Source organism: Gossypium hirsutum, chromosome D11, assembly GCF_007990345.1.
Source record: "Gossypium hirsutum isolate 1008001.06 chromosome D11, Gossypium_hirsutum_v2.1, whole genome shotgun sequence".
Taxonomy (NCBI): Eukaryota; Viridiplantae; Streptophyta; class Magnoliopsida; order Malvales; family Malvaceae; genus Gossypium; species Gossypium hirsutum.
Window position 1 is genome coordinate 53293658 of NC_053447.1, and position 15070 is coordinate 53308727.

At 39.3% G+C, this 15070-nt stretch overlaps 1 protein-coding gene across 1 annotated transcript; it reads right to left on the reverse strand.

Annotated features, from left to right (window-relative positions):
- Nucleotides 1-858: 858 nt before the first annotated feature.
- On the reverse strand, nucleotides 859-14659 carry LOC107953452 (uncharacterized). Its single transcript, XM_041104319.1, has 10 exons — nucleotides 13787-14659; nucleotides 8012-9593; nucleotides 7486-7661; nucleotides 5605-5669; nucleotides 4102-4221; nucleotides 3882-4002; nucleotides 3604-3688; nucleotides 2567-2616; nucleotides 2154-2484; nucleotides 859-1380 (listed from the first exon to the last, which is right to left on the reverse strand). Exons 1-10 carry the CDS (start codon nucleotides 14657-14659, stop codon nucleotides 1073-1075), a joined length of 3711 nt encoding a protein of 1236 aa, XP_040960253.1. The 3' UTR covers nucleotides 859-1072.
- Nucleotides 14660-15070: the final 411 nt, after the last annotated feature.

Genomic DNA, 15070 nt, shown 5'->3' on the forward strand with positions numbered 1-15070 from the left:
GCTAATTTTAAAATAAGATTATTACTTGAATATAATTCTAAGCATAAAATAAGAGAAAAAAAAGTTGTATAAGTATAATTATAATTTGCAATTATTAGTTTAAAATATGTTAACGTAAGCAACAGTATAAAATAGAGTTGTTAGTTGTTACCTGAATAGAATTATAAGTATCTTAATTTATCACTTGATCAATATGTTACTTAGTTATTATTTTGAATACTATTTAATTTGCATTAATTACCTAAAGTAAAATTATATTAGGTTGAATATGTTAGAAATACTTTAGAATGCGTCTGGATGAAGAACTTTAAATTTTTTTTGTGATTCTTAAAATGCTAGCACTTTAAAATTCATCAATTCAAAATGCTACCCTTTGTAATTACTTGTTTGGATAAATAATTGATTTAATAAAAATTAGGTTATTGAAATTTTACAAATTAAAAAATAATTATATTAAAAATAAACGGTATAAGAAGTATTCAATATAGATATCATTATATTTATAAAAAAATATATAAATATTTATGAAGAATTTTGAAAACTCACTTTTTTAGGGTTGAATTTGAAAAATGAAATTAAGTTTATGAAATCACCTCTTGAATGTTTAAAATACATTAAAACATGCTAAATGTTTAAATTAAGGAAATGTTCCAATCATTTAAAAAAAAATGGTGAATAACAAGAGAAGAACAAAACCCTATATAATATTACTATTAGTGCAACTTGAACCTTACCATATCTAGGGCAATGAACACCTTAACCATCATTTTATTATTAGATGAGAGTGCACATTGATGGATGTAATTCTAGAATAAATGTATAAGGTGAAGAATTAGAGTAATAACTGTGAGGGTCATATTAAATATAACAAACTACAGAAATTTCAACTTTTACAAGGGAAATAACTACAATTTTAGTATCTACAATATAGTACCATATATTAAATTGAAAAGCAACAACATTCAAGTATCTTTTGTTTCGGTTAGTTCACTATATAGACAAATTGAGCCAAGGGTCGTTAATTAGAGCCACTAAAAGGCATTGGTCAGCTTGGTCTACTGCATTCACTAAGCTAACTACCAACTTCATCACCATGCCTTGCAAGAGCTTCCCAAGAATAATATTCTGTAACAGGATAAGGGTTAGGGTTTGAATGCGTTTGAGATAAAGCTGTTCCAGGACACTTAAGTTCATTCTCCTGTTGTTTGGGTGCAGAAATAGTAGCAGGAGCTGTTGAGGAAGCGGCTGGGAGAACTAGGGAAGGAACAGCAGGGGCACCGGTGGTCGCATTGTGTTTTTTCTCACTATCTTGCTGTTGCAATGGTCTACAATTTGGTTCCTCCATCTGCTCTCCAAGGGGACAAGGTGGCACCTTTTCGTCTGTAATGTATAATAGAAAACTTCCATCAACTAACAAGAATCAAACTTTTTCTACTAAACTTAGGAATGAACACCTTACTGAAGGTTGCCTCGATTCTACTAAATTGCACCATTTATCAGCACTAATTAACTTTTGTATAGTTATGACTTAATTTACAGAGCATTCAATTCAATGGAGTTACTACACATGCATTAGACGTCTAAAGGAAGTAATGGTTATGAAAACCGAAAATAAGAGACCTTAATCGGTAAGGGAGATTCATCTATAAGCATACAGAAAAGGCATACGAAAACTGATGGCAACATAATTTGTCATAACACTGTTCAAGGTAACTATCGATGAAGCCCATTCAAAAGAAAGCACACCTTCCTCCACTCAAAAGCAACTGACAAGATTTAGAACAGGAAAGATGCAACTAGAACGAACTGTTAGTATTAGAAACAATCATCAATGACTAACGTAGTCGACTGGAATAAATGTCTGGAAGTCAAAATATGCTCTTTATAGTTGAAACCACTATGTTAACGATTATCAGTAAACTTGGGACTAATATCTATTCCTCAGTCAAGATGAGAAATGGATGAAATCAAGGGCTTAATGAACAATAGCCTACAAATGTCATAATATAGTGAACAAATTGTAATTTTTCAGTATTAACAACAACCACTATGTGCAGTAAACAAAAATACTTGCATTATAAAGAATGACAATAACTAGGTAGGAACCTTACAAAGAAATGGAGTGTGCAGCAACCATTATAAAGAATGCTTACCTTGTTTTAAACCTTTTAGATGCTTAGAATCCATTTTAGTGGCTGTGGCACCGAGAGGGGCATCTCCAACAATTTGTGTTTCCATGAACTCTCGTGGCCGCTTAATACCACCATGCTGCTGTGATGGGGTGTCACTCTCACGAGCAGTGCGAAGGACAGGGTTAGCTTTTGGGGAGGTAAGACTGCTGCTTTTATTTTCTTTTTCAAGAGAGATGATTAAATCCTTAAGGTTCTTAAGGTTATAAGGTCGGTACTCCTCTTCAAGCTTATGATCTTCAATGCATTTGACAACAGCCCTCAGATCAGCCAACCTTTTGATGTCTGCCTCATTCTGTTAATTTACATAGCTTACATGGCTTAATGTCAAGTGACATAGTAGGCATTTAAATAGAAAGAGAGGAAGGTAAACAAACTGTTGAGCATGGACTGCAATGCAACAGAAGGCCATGATGCAGACCAGCAGCTGCAGCAGACCAGCATTCAAGCAGGACCAGAAGCAGCTTAATTATTTTGTTTACTTTTGTTCATTTTGTAATACCATCCAAGCTAAATATAACTAGACTTTTAGAGTTGTTAAGATTTGAATTGATGGATGTAATAGCTAAAAATTGTTCAGCTTTCTTTTGTATTACTTTAGTTGGCAACTTGCCAAAACAGGTGGGAGCAGTTACAAGTTTAGGTAACTGACATTCTAATTTTGTAACTCTTATATTTTCAAATGAAATGAAAAGATGTAGCATTCCATTCATTTCACATTTTTGCTTTTGAGTTTTCTGTTCTGTTTCTGCTTGCTGTTCGTGAGCTTATGCTCTTGGTGTTTTCATTTGTTTGATTTGCTGCTGCCAGTGTTCCAACAAATGGTAATCAGAGCCTCCTATCTTTGAGGACCTCTGTTGTTTATGTTTTAGTTTTTTTTTTCAAAGTCTGTTTTTTTGTGTTTTCAAAGTCAGTCTTGGCAGCATGAGTTTTGCTCCTCCTCCACCACCAGTTTTTGCTGGAGACAACTACCACATTTGGGTTGTCAAAATGAAGACATATCTTCAAGCACTTGACCTCTGGAGTGCAGTTGAGAGTGATGTCGAGCCAGCACCATTAAGAGCAAATCCTACCATTGCTCAGATCAGGCAACATGGTGAGGAACGAGCCAAGAAACACAAGGCTATGGCCTGTTTGCAGAATGGAATATCAGATGTTATTTTCACTCGTATCATGGCCTGTGACTCTCCCAAGCAGGCATGGGACAGGATAAAAGAGGAATTTATGGGATCAGACAAGACCAGGCAGCAACAAGTCATCAACCTTAGAAGGGAGTTTGAAAATTTGAAGATGAAGGAGTCAGAAACTATCAAGCAATATTCTGATAGGATTATGGCTACTGTCAACAATATTAGACTCCTTGGAGAAGATTTCAGTGATAGTAGGGTTGTTGAGAAGGTTATTACCACCTTACCTGAAAGGTTTGAGTCAAAAATCTCCTCATTGGAGGACTCGAGAGATCTCACAACCATTTCTTTGTCTGAGTTGGTTAACTCACTCTATGCACTTGAACAGAGAAGAGCAAGTAGGCAGGAGGAGAATCTTGAAGGTGCTTTTCAAGCAAAGGTCAGAGAAGGCTCCAGCTCAAGCCAGAAAGCTAAGAAGCCTTGGTTTGAAAAGAAGGAAAGATCAAAGAAAGATGCCGGTAGAAGGAGGTTTCCACCATGCATTCACTGCAAGAAGACCAATCACCTGGAAAAATTTTGCTGGACCAGACCAGATATACAGTGCAAAAGCTGTATGAAGTATGGTCATCATGAGAAAATCTGTAGAAGTCATGAGAAGGCACAAGCACAACCAGTACAAGCCAAGTCTGCCGAGGATGTCCAAGCTCAGGAGGAGCATGTATTTACAGCTTCATGTTATGCAGCTAAAAGCATGAGCAGTTGGCTTGTGGATAGTGGCTGCTCACACCACATGGCTGCAGATGAGAGCCTTTTCAAGAACCTTGACAGGAGCTATGTCTCGAAGGTCAGGATAGGCAATGGGAACTTGATTGAAGCAAAAGGTAGAGGTGATGTGGTCATTCACACTGGTTCAGGTAACAAAATCATTTCTGATGTGCTCTATGTGCCAGAAATAGACCAAAATTTACTCAGTGTAGGCCAGCTAGTCAAGAAAGGCTTTTCACTAGTTTTCAAGAATGATTCTTGTGTTATAAGTGATGCTCATGGTAGGGAGATTGTCTCAGCACCTATGGGAGACAAATGTTTTATGCTGGAAGTGAGTCAGCTTGAGAAAAGTGCATATACAAGCTCAGTTGACAATACTGATCTTTGGCACAAGAGGTTTGGCCATGTTAGCCTCAAATCACTTGATTTGCTGCACAAAATGAACATGACAGAAGACATGGTGAAGGTTAGTGCAAGTGAAGGCGTTTGTGAGGTGTGTCAGCTTGGCAAACAAGCCAGGTTGCCCTTTTCAGCTAACCAAGCATGGAGGGCTCGAAAAAGACTTGAGTTGGTGCACTCAGATGTCTGTGGACCAATGAAGACTCCTTCACTGAATGGCAGTAAGTATTTTATACTGTTTATTGATGATCTGACCAGATTTTGCTGGGTTTATTTCATGAAACAGAAGTCAGAAGTGTTTGAAGTTTTTAGAAAGTTCAAGGCATTGGCAGAAAATCAAACAGGCTGCAGGATTAAGGCCTTGAGGACAGACAATGGTTCTGAATACTTGTCTGAAAGATTTCAGAAGCTATGTGAGCAGGCTGGGATTCATCATCAGCTAACCACAGTGTACACTCCTCAGCAAAATGGAGTGTGTGAGAGGAAGAACAGAACAGTGATGAACATGACCAGGTGCATGTTGTTTCAAAGCAAGCTTCCAAGCATTTTTTGGGCTGAAGGTGTCAACACCTCAGTATACCTGCTCAATAGGCTGCCAACACATGCTGTGAATGATAAAACTCCTTTTGAAGTATGGTATGATCTTAAACCAACTGTTTCCCATTTAAAAGTGTTTGGCTGCAAGTGTTTTGTACTTGTCCCTGTAGAAAGAAGAACCAAGCTCGAGAAGAGGTCAGTTCCAGGTATATTTGTTGGTTACAGTAGCTGCAAGAAGGGCTACAGAATATTTGATCCTTCAACCAAGAAGATTTTGGTAAGCAGGGATGTCAAATTCGATGAAGGAAGGTTTTGGAGTCTAGATGGCTCTAACACAAGTCAGTTTGAAGAAGAGCAGATTGGCAGCAATTTGGAGTTGGCAGAAAATGAAGTCAGTAATGCCAATGTAGACGATGCTCCTGTGAGAGGGACCAGGTCTATTGCTGACATCTACCAAAGATGCAATGTGGCCATTGTTGAGCCTTCAAGCTATGAAGAAGCTGCTAGAAGCAAGAGCTGGAAGAAGGCTATGGAGGCTGAAATCGACATGATCCATAAGAATGATACTTGGGATCTGGTAGACAGACCTGATCAGAAGAAGGTCATAGGTGTCAAGTGGGTTTTCAGGACCAAATTCAATGCAGATGGCTCTCTGAACAAGCACAAGGCAAGGCTTGTGGTGAAAGGGTACAATCAACAGTTTGGCATTGATTTTGAGGAGACATTTGCTCCAGTGGCAAGGCTGGATACCATAAAGCTTCTATTTGCTTTCGCTGCACAGAAACAGTGGAAGGTCCATCAGCTTGATGTCAAGTCAGCTTTCCTGAATGGCTTTCTTAAAGAGGAAATTTATGTTGAACAGCCTGATGGATTTAAAGTCCAAGGAAAGGAGGACAAGGTTTACAAGCTAAAAAAGGCACTCTATGGACTAAAACAGGCTCCTCGAGCCTGGTATGACAGGATAGATGCTTACCTGTTTAGGCTCAATTTCGAGAAAAGTTTGAGTGAGCCAACTTTGTTTATAAAGAAGTCTAAAGATGAAACTTTGCTGATTGTCTCCATATATGTGGATGATCTATTAGTGACTGGAAGCAGGGTCGATTTGATTCAGGAGTTCAAGAAGAATATGCAAAACATGTTTGACATGACAGACTTGGGAATCATGACTTACTTCCTTGGTATGGAAGTAGACCAGTCTGATCAAGGCATTTTTATCAGCCAGCATGCATTTGCCTTGAAAATTCTCACTAAGTTCCATATGGAAAACTGCAAGCCAGTGAGTACACCTCTAGTCATGGGACAGAAGTTGAGCAGCTATGGAGATGAAGAAAAGGTGGATGAAAGAGAGTATAGAAGTCTAATTGGATGTTTGCTATACTTGACAGCAACTAGACCTGATCTTATGCATTCGGTCAGTTTGCTATCTCGTTTTATGCATAGCTGCAACACATCACATTTAAAGGCTGCAAAGAGAATCCTCAGGTATGTGAAAGGATCCTTGAAGTTTGGAGTGATGTTCAAGACAGGAGGTCAGCTGAAGTTATCTGGTTACTCAGACAGTGACTGGGGAGGTTCGATTGATGATATGAGGAGTACCTCAGGCTACCTCTTTTCTCTTGGTTCAGGAGCTTTCTGTTGGAGCTCTAAAAAGCAGCAAACAGTTGCTCAATCAACTGCTGAGGCAGAGTACATAGCAGCAGCTGGAGCAGTAAGCCAAGCTATTTGGCTTAGAAAATTGTTGTGTGATTTAAATGAGGAACAATTTGAGCCTACTGAGATTATGGTTGATAATCAATCAGCAATAGCTATCTCCAAGAATGCTGTTTTTCATGGCAAAACAAAGCATTTTAAGCTCAAATTTTATTTTGTTCGAGAGGCAGTACAATCAAAGGATGTGAATCTTGCATATTGTAGTTCACAAGATCAATTGGCTGACATTTTAACAAAGCCTCTTGGTGCTATGAGGTTTGAAATTCTTAGAGATTTGGTTGGTGTTTGTTGCCTACAGTCCAAGGAGGAGTGTTGAGCATGGACTGCAATGCAACAGAAGGCCATGATGCAGACCAGCAGCTGCAGCAGACCAGCATTCAAGCAGGACCAGAAGCAGCTTAATTATTTTGTTTACTTTTGTTCATTTTGTAATACCATCCAAGCTAAATATAACTAGACTTTTAGAGTTGTTAAGATTTGAATTGATGGATGTAATAGCTAAAAATTGTTCAGCTTTCTTTTGTATTACTTTAGTTGGCAACTTGCCAAAACAGGTGGGAGCAGTTACAAGTTTAGGTAACTGACATTCTAATTTTGTAACTCTTATATTTTCAAATGAAATGAAAAGATGTAGCATTCCATTCATTTCACATTTTTGCTTTTGAGTTTTCTGTTCTGTTTCTGCTTGCTGTTCGTGAGCTTATGCTCTTGGTGTTTTCATTTGTTTGATTTGCTGCTGCCAGTGTTCCAACACAAACCCGTGCTTCAGGTGTTTTATTCCCATTCCTAAAAATTCTTTTAGCTTCAATCTTAGAATGATTGATGAAATCTTTCAACATAGGTACCGGTGGGAACTCATTAACCTGTTCAAAAGCATAAATAAATCTAATTGCCTCCATATGCTGCTTCTTTTCAACAAGCTTCCTTATGAAACCTGTCAAATAAGCCATCCAAGTTATAACTCCTATCAGACCTTCCCGTATAAAAAAAAAACTATATAACTCCAAACTACATTTCATTTTAGAAGCAAGGCCATAGATTTATCGAGAATGAAACAAAAGAGTGATCAGTATTTTTCATTTTATCTTGCAAAATCAACTCATTTATGCATATCTCTGGTTCTCTTGTTTTGATTACAAGAACAAAATCAATAATGGACCATCATGATAAAAGTTGTTAATACGCGAAAGGAGATAGAGCAATTGCATGTTATCTATAAAAGAAAAGTTATATTATTAGATATGCATGTAAATCAGAGAAGGTAAAACAGTTTTATAAACTTACCCTTGATCTTATCTCCCAAACCAAGAACCTTGAATAATTCAGGAGCATGAATATGTTGAGCAGCAAACACCAGAAAGTTGACAAGCTCATCAGCATCAAAAGCATCTGCCAATTGGAAAGAGGCTAAAAGCCGCAGAAAACCCAAAACCTCCAATTCATGGCCAGGTTCAACTCTCATTTTTGTTATCCAATCAAAGGCAAGCTTCATAGCTTCTTTTTTAACATTAGGCTTAATTTCAGGTGAAAGTTTCATCAATTGCTCTAACAAGAGAATGCAACTTCTTCTGGCAACATCCCCTTCAAACTCTCTATCTCCCTTACTCAAATGTGGAGGGTAAAACCCTTCCATTGCATCCAAGACAAGCTTTGCAGGGTCTCCTGAAAGTTGAAGAGCCATAGCAACTTCAGTACCTATTGAACCGTGCTCTTTCCAGCGCCCATTTAGGAACATTTGCAAATCCTTTCCATCCATATGTATGCAAAACCGAAGATGTGCTGATGAAGAATGATCCATTGAACATTTAATCGACAAACTACCTGCAGCTTCGTTTTTCACTTGAGGATGCATGGCAGAAGCAAGACTCTTCCTTTCAAGTTCTTTAGACCATTCTGCAAGTTTCTTCTCCTTTGAATGAAGATCTTTGAACTGCTGCTCACACTTTTTAACAATGAACTCAAGATCGCTGGACTGTTGCTCATACTTTCTCCTATGTTCTGTAGATAATTCTTCAATCTCCTTCTTTCTCAGTTCGACTTTTCTCAAACATTCATCATAATGCTTCTCTTTTGCTTTGAGCTCCCGATAAAGTACCTCAAGGCATTTTTCTTTCAACTCAAACTCTTTATAGTGAAATTTTTCTTTTAACTCAAAATCTTTAGAACACTGCTCAAAATGCCTCTCTTTCAACCCAAGTTGTTCCTCTTTGGCCTCAATCTGTTCAAACTGATCATTAACCAATTTCTCCTTAAGCTCCAGCTCCATAAACCTCTGATCATATTGCTTAACCTTACATTCAAGATCTTCGAATTGTAATTTATATTTTCTCGCCAGTTCCTCAGATGATTCTTCTATTCTCTTCTCTCTCAAATTGATTTCTCTCAAACACTCTTCATTATGTTTCTGTTTTGCATCCAGATCTTGGCGACCCTTTTCAAGATATGTCTCCTTCATTGTATAATCTGTAGAACGCTGCTCAAAATGATCCAATTTCCATCTAAATTTCTCTTCTTTCTCCTCAAGATCCTCAAACCGGGTTGTTACTAATTCTTCCATTAACTTCAGCTCTCTGAATCTCTCCTCACATTGCTCAGACTTTAATTTTAGATCTTTAATACCATTCTGAAGACAATTCTCTGAAATCTCAACAACCCTACATCGCTGCCCAAGATCCCTCTCTCTCAGTTCAAATTCCTCCTCTTTCCTTTTAATTTCTTCCAACTGTTTTTGCACCCATTTCTCTGTCACTTCAAGCCTCTTATATTTCTGCTCATACAGTTTTACATTAACTTCAAGATCTCTACAACGTTCTTTGAAAGCCTTCTCTTCCCTCTCAAACTCCATATAACGCTTCACAAAACTCTTCTCTTTTGTAATGGACCTTAACCCTGCCCCTATGCCAAGCACAAGCAGCAATGAAGATCCACCTGGCAAACCGTTAGGAAGTAACAGACCCCAACGGGAGAAAAGGACACCTGTGGTCCTTCGTGGATACTTGGTGGGCTAGCCACAATTTAGGTACCATTCGGATGAATGACATTGGGTATTGTTGTATAAATAAGGGTAGGTATTACCAGGTGAGGCAAGATATCACTTTTTAGCAATAGCTGCTACCTCTCTTCTTCCCTCAGCTGTACTGAGTTTTCTATTCCCTTCTTAATCCTTCCTTTCTGTCTCAACCTTGTAATTCATTCTCCATGTACTCAATGAATCAGAAATACTAAAAGTTTCCTTTAAAACTGTAATTGCTTGAATCCTTGATTAAGCCTTCACATTTTGGTGCTTTCATTGAGCTTACTCCTCATCCCTATGGCAGACAACACCCGTTTGGCTCGCCTTGACACAACCGTAACCTCCTTGCAACACGACCTTTCCGCCCAAGCCACAGTCCTCAACAACCAATCCACCGCCTTGAGCTCTCTTCAATCCATCGTTACTACCCAACAAAACACCATGGAAGATATCAACCGACAGCTACAAAACCTAAATCAAATCCTTACTGAAAAACAACCCTTCCCTGAGCGCCACGCAAAACCCGATGGTTTACCACCGAATCTTCCGCTATGGGTAATCGCCGGCGCCCAGTCAATGATGACGATTATAACCGCGACGATTTCCCATTTAAACCCAAACCAGCCCGTGTTGAGCTCTCGAAATTTGACGGTTCCGACCCCGAATCGTGGATTTTCAATGCCAACGAATTCTTTGATTTTTACGATACAGATGATACTGTTCGGATAACAATGGCAGCTTTTCATTTTGAAGGCAAAGCTAGGCGATGGTATAGATGGATGAAAACTAACAAGCAGCTCTCGTGTTGGGACCATTTCACGCGTGCAATGCTTGACCATTTCAAATTTACAACTCTCGAAGAACCCCAAGGTTTGCTGTCAAAACTTCAACAAACAACCACAGTCGAGGAGTACCAAAGCCGATTTGAATCTCTTTCCAATCTAACGACCGATTTGCCCCCTTCCTTTTTTGTGGATTGTTTTATATCTGGACTACGAGCCGACATAAAAAATGAGGTTTTATCTTTTCGACCCACTACACTCAACCATGCCATTAGTTTGGCCCGCCTACAAGAGGCTAAACTATCCGAAACCCGAAAACTCTTATTAAAACAAATCCCTTACCCCAAGTCTTTCACTCCTGGGCTGCTACCAAACCCATCAATCCCACTTAAGCATACTCCAGACCAATCTAAATCGCCAATTCCTCCAGCTGCCCGTCGATTAACACAGGCCGAGGCACAGCGTAAGAGAGAATTAAATTTGTGCTTCTATTGTGATGAAAAATATGTGAGGGGGCATAAATGCAATAAACCCCAATTATTCCTCTTAGATGACACCTACCCTAGTGACGACGACAAACAATCACCACAACCCCTTGAGCCTCCAACCGATCGTCCAAACTCCACCGACACACCTATTGAAACCCCAAAAATTAATTCCACCCTCACAGATTCGACAGCCACTACAATGATTTCTTACAATGCTATGTCTGGTTGCCTTTCTCCAGCAACCTTGCGATTCATGGGTACGATACAAGGACATTCGGTTCAGATACTTTTGGATGGGGGAAGCACACATAATTTTATTCAAAGCCGTGTTGCTCAGTTTTTAGGCCTTGATATTGATCCATCGACGTCTTTTCCAGTATTAGTTGGCAATGGGGAGAGTATCCACAGTGAAGGGCGAGTAAAAAATATGAACTTACATATACAGGGTACTGATATTATTGCTGATTTTTATGTCTTACCTCTTCATGGCTCGAATGTAGTCTTAGGCCTGGCGGGATACTACAGACGTTTTATTAAAGGCTTTGTAAAGATCGAGCACCACTTTCTGACCTTCTCAAAATCGACAATTTTAATTGGACACCCGCGGCACAATCGGCATTCATCCAGTTGAAAGAAGCCTTAAGCAGTGCACCTCTCTTGGCCCTTCCAGACTTTTCAGCCCCATTTACAATCGAAACCGATGCATCCGGAACGGGAATCGGCGCCGTATTGGTTCAACGAGGAAAACCCATTGCCTACTATAGCCAAAAGTTATCCACCCGAATGCAAGGCGCACCAGCATACCATCGCGAGATGTTTGCTATTACCCAAGCAGTGGGCAAATGGAGACAATACTTGTTGGGGAGACGATTTTCCATCATCACGGACCAAAAAGCCTTGAAAAATCTCACCGCACAAACAATACAAACACCAGAACAGCAACATTGGCTTTATAAATTGATTGGGTTCGACTTCGAAGTATTATACAGACCAGGGAAGTTAAATACAGTGGCTGACACCTTATCTCGCTACCCGACAGGCTGTCTTCTTACCTTGTCAGTTCAAGAATTTACTCGACTTGCAGAATTTCAGAAATTAAATAGCTCTCACCCCGATCTATTACACATCCACGCTCAGCTGGCTGCTTGTAACTCTGAATTTCAAGACTATTCGGTGCATGACGGATTATTACTCTTTAAAAATAGATTGGTAGTGCCCACGGACGCCACCTTGCGTAAAGCTCTACTCGAAGAATTCCACTGCTCAGTCGTCGGTGGACATGCTGGAATATCACGCACCCTCTATCGACTAGCAGCAAATTTTTACTGGCCCTCCATGCGCAAAGATGTACAACAATCTGTTCACGAATGTGTTGTTTGTCAAACAATGAAAGCCTCTCAATTGGCCCCCGCCGGTTTACTTCAATCCTTACCTTTGCCAACACAAGTTTTCGAGGAACTCACTATGGATTTCATCACCGGTCTTCCCCCATCTTTTGGTAAAACGATCATATTTGTCGTTGTGGATCGATTATCCAAATATGCTCACTTTTGCCTTTGCCCAGTACCTTTACTAGTACAAAATTAGCTGAGGTGTTTTTGAATGGGGTGGTTAAATTACATGGAATTCCCACAAAAATAATTAGTGATCGGGATCCTTTATTCCTGAGTGTCTTTTGGGATGAACTCACTAAATTACAGGGCACTACACGAGCATTGAGCTCTGCTTATCATCCAGAGACAGATGGACAAACTGAGGCTGTCAACAAAGTTTTGGAAATGTATCTCAGGTGCTTTGTTGCTGACATTCCTAACTCTTGGGTTAAATTTCTGCCATGGGCTGAATATTGGTACAACACTTCGCATCATACCTCAGCCGGAATGTCCCCATTTAAAGCTTTATATGGCCGCGACCCACCAACAATTATTCGATATATTCCAGGCACGGCTAAACTTTCAGCCCTCGACCATGACCTGTCCAATCGTGACATTATACTCCGACAGCTTAAACACAATCTACTTACAGCCCAGAATCGTCAAAAAAACCAAGCTGATAAACATCGTCGAGACATCTCTTATGCTGTTGGCGATTGGCTTTTCGTTAAACTTCAGCCCTATCGACAGCTTTCCCTTCGCCTGCACAGAAATTAGAAACTCAGCCAACGTTACTTTGGTCCTTTTAAAGTCCTAAAACGCATTGGCACCGTGGCTTATAAGCTTGATTTACCGCCATCTTCTCGCATACACCCAGTCTTTCATGTTTCAGTTCTGAAGAAATGCATCGGCAACCCCGAGAGCCAAAGTATTCCTCTACCCCTCATCGACCCAAATCCTTTGAACCTTGTGGACAAGGTTCATCTTGCAGAAGGGAGTAATGTAATGGACCTTAACCCTGCCCCTATACCAAGCACAAGCAGCAATGAAGATCCACCTGGCAAACCGTTAGGAAGTAACAGGCCCCAACGGGAGAAAAGGACACCTGTGGTCCTTCGTGGATACTTGGTGGGCTAGCCACAATTTAGGTACCATTCGGATGAATGGCATTGGGTATTGTTGTATAAATAAGGGTAGGTATTACCAGGTGAGGCAAGATATCACTTTTTAGCAATAGCTGCTACCTCTCTTCTTCCCTCAGCTGTACTGAGTTTTCTATTCCCTTCTTAATCCTTCCTTTCTGTCTCAACCTTGTAATTCATCCTCCATGTACTCAATGAATCAGAAATACTAAAAGTTTCCTTGAAAACTGTAATTGCTTGAATCCTTGATTAAGCCTTCACATCTTTCAACTCAAATTGTTCTTCTTTCAACTCATACTCGCTCAAGCACTTCTCCAAATATTTCTCTTTCACCCCAACTTCCTCCAACTTATCTTTTACTGATTTCTCCATCAACTTAAACTCTTCACATTGCCGCTCACATTGTTTTACACTAACTTCAAGATCTCTGCGACGTTCTTCCAAAGCCTTTTCTTCCAACTCAAACTCCATACACCGCTTCTCAAAACTCTTCTCTTTCAACCCAAATTGTTGTTCTCTCAACACAAAATCACTCAAGCGATTCTCCAAATCATTCTCGTTTAACCCAATTTCTCCCAACTTATCATTTACCACTTTCTCCATCAACTTAAACTCTTTACATTGCTGCTCACATTGTTCTACACTAAATTGGAGATCTTTACGACTGCGTTCAAGATCCTTCTTCTCTAACTCAAAATCCCTACAACACTTGTCAAAAGCCTTCTCCTTTAACACAAACTCCCCCTGTTTCTCTTCAAGTTCCTTCTGCTCTAACTCGACTTCTCTTAACCTTTCTTCGCAATACTTCTTTCCCAACTCCAAATCCCTAAATTGCCTCCCCAATTCCTCCTCTTTAACCTTAAGCGTTTCAAACTGCTCTTTAACCGAACTCTCCCTTCTTTGAATCTCCTTTTCAAGTTTCTTAGCACGTTCCTCCATTTCTTCTTCTTTCGAAATCACTTCCTTGAGTCGTTCTTCGATAGAACTCTGAGCGGAATCCAAAACTTTCTCCATATCTTTCCATTGAATATTAAGTAAAAGAATGGAAGATGCGCGTTCTTGAATCTCGTCCATAGTTCGTCGTAGATTGGCTTTGTTCAGCTCAATGAGTTCTAAATCAGTTAACTTCTCCATCAAGTAACTCAAACCAAATATTCAAAACTTGAAAACTCAACGCATGTAGCAACCTAAGACCTAAACTTGCAAAAGGAAAGAAAATTAAAAATTAAAAATTAAAAATTAAAAATTAAATTTTTTTAAAAAAACCTGCTTTTGCCTTTAAGGGAGACGGAGATGGAGACGGAGACAGAGATGAGAGAGAAATTAGGGGGTAACAGTGAAATAATTAGGGAAAACTTCATAGCAGTAGTTATCCACTTTCAAAACATATATTTACGGCAGTAATATTCAAAAGTCTACAGTGGCTTGAGATGTCAGCCAATTATGCCCATTTAAAGGCTATTTTACTAAAATAATCCAAAAGAATAAAATATTTACAGCAATAACCCAAGTACAAAAACATTAACCTAAATGTTAAGGGATTTT

Bases quoted from the DNA above. Each gene is read 5' to 3' on its own strand.
- LOC107953452 (XM_041104319.1), bottom strand. From the start codon at position 14,659: ATGGAGAAGTTAACTGATTTAGAACTCATTGAGCTGAACAAAGCCAAT. The intron at 9,594-13,786 runs GTGAAGGCTTAA...ATTACAAAAGAG, and splicing joins AACAATTTGAGTTGAAAGAT to AAGAGTTTTGTGAAGCGTTA. The intron at 3,689-3,881 runs GTGATTGGTCTT...TCAAGTGCATAG, and splicing joins GTCCAGCAAAATTTTTCCAG to AGTGAGTTAACCAACTCAGA.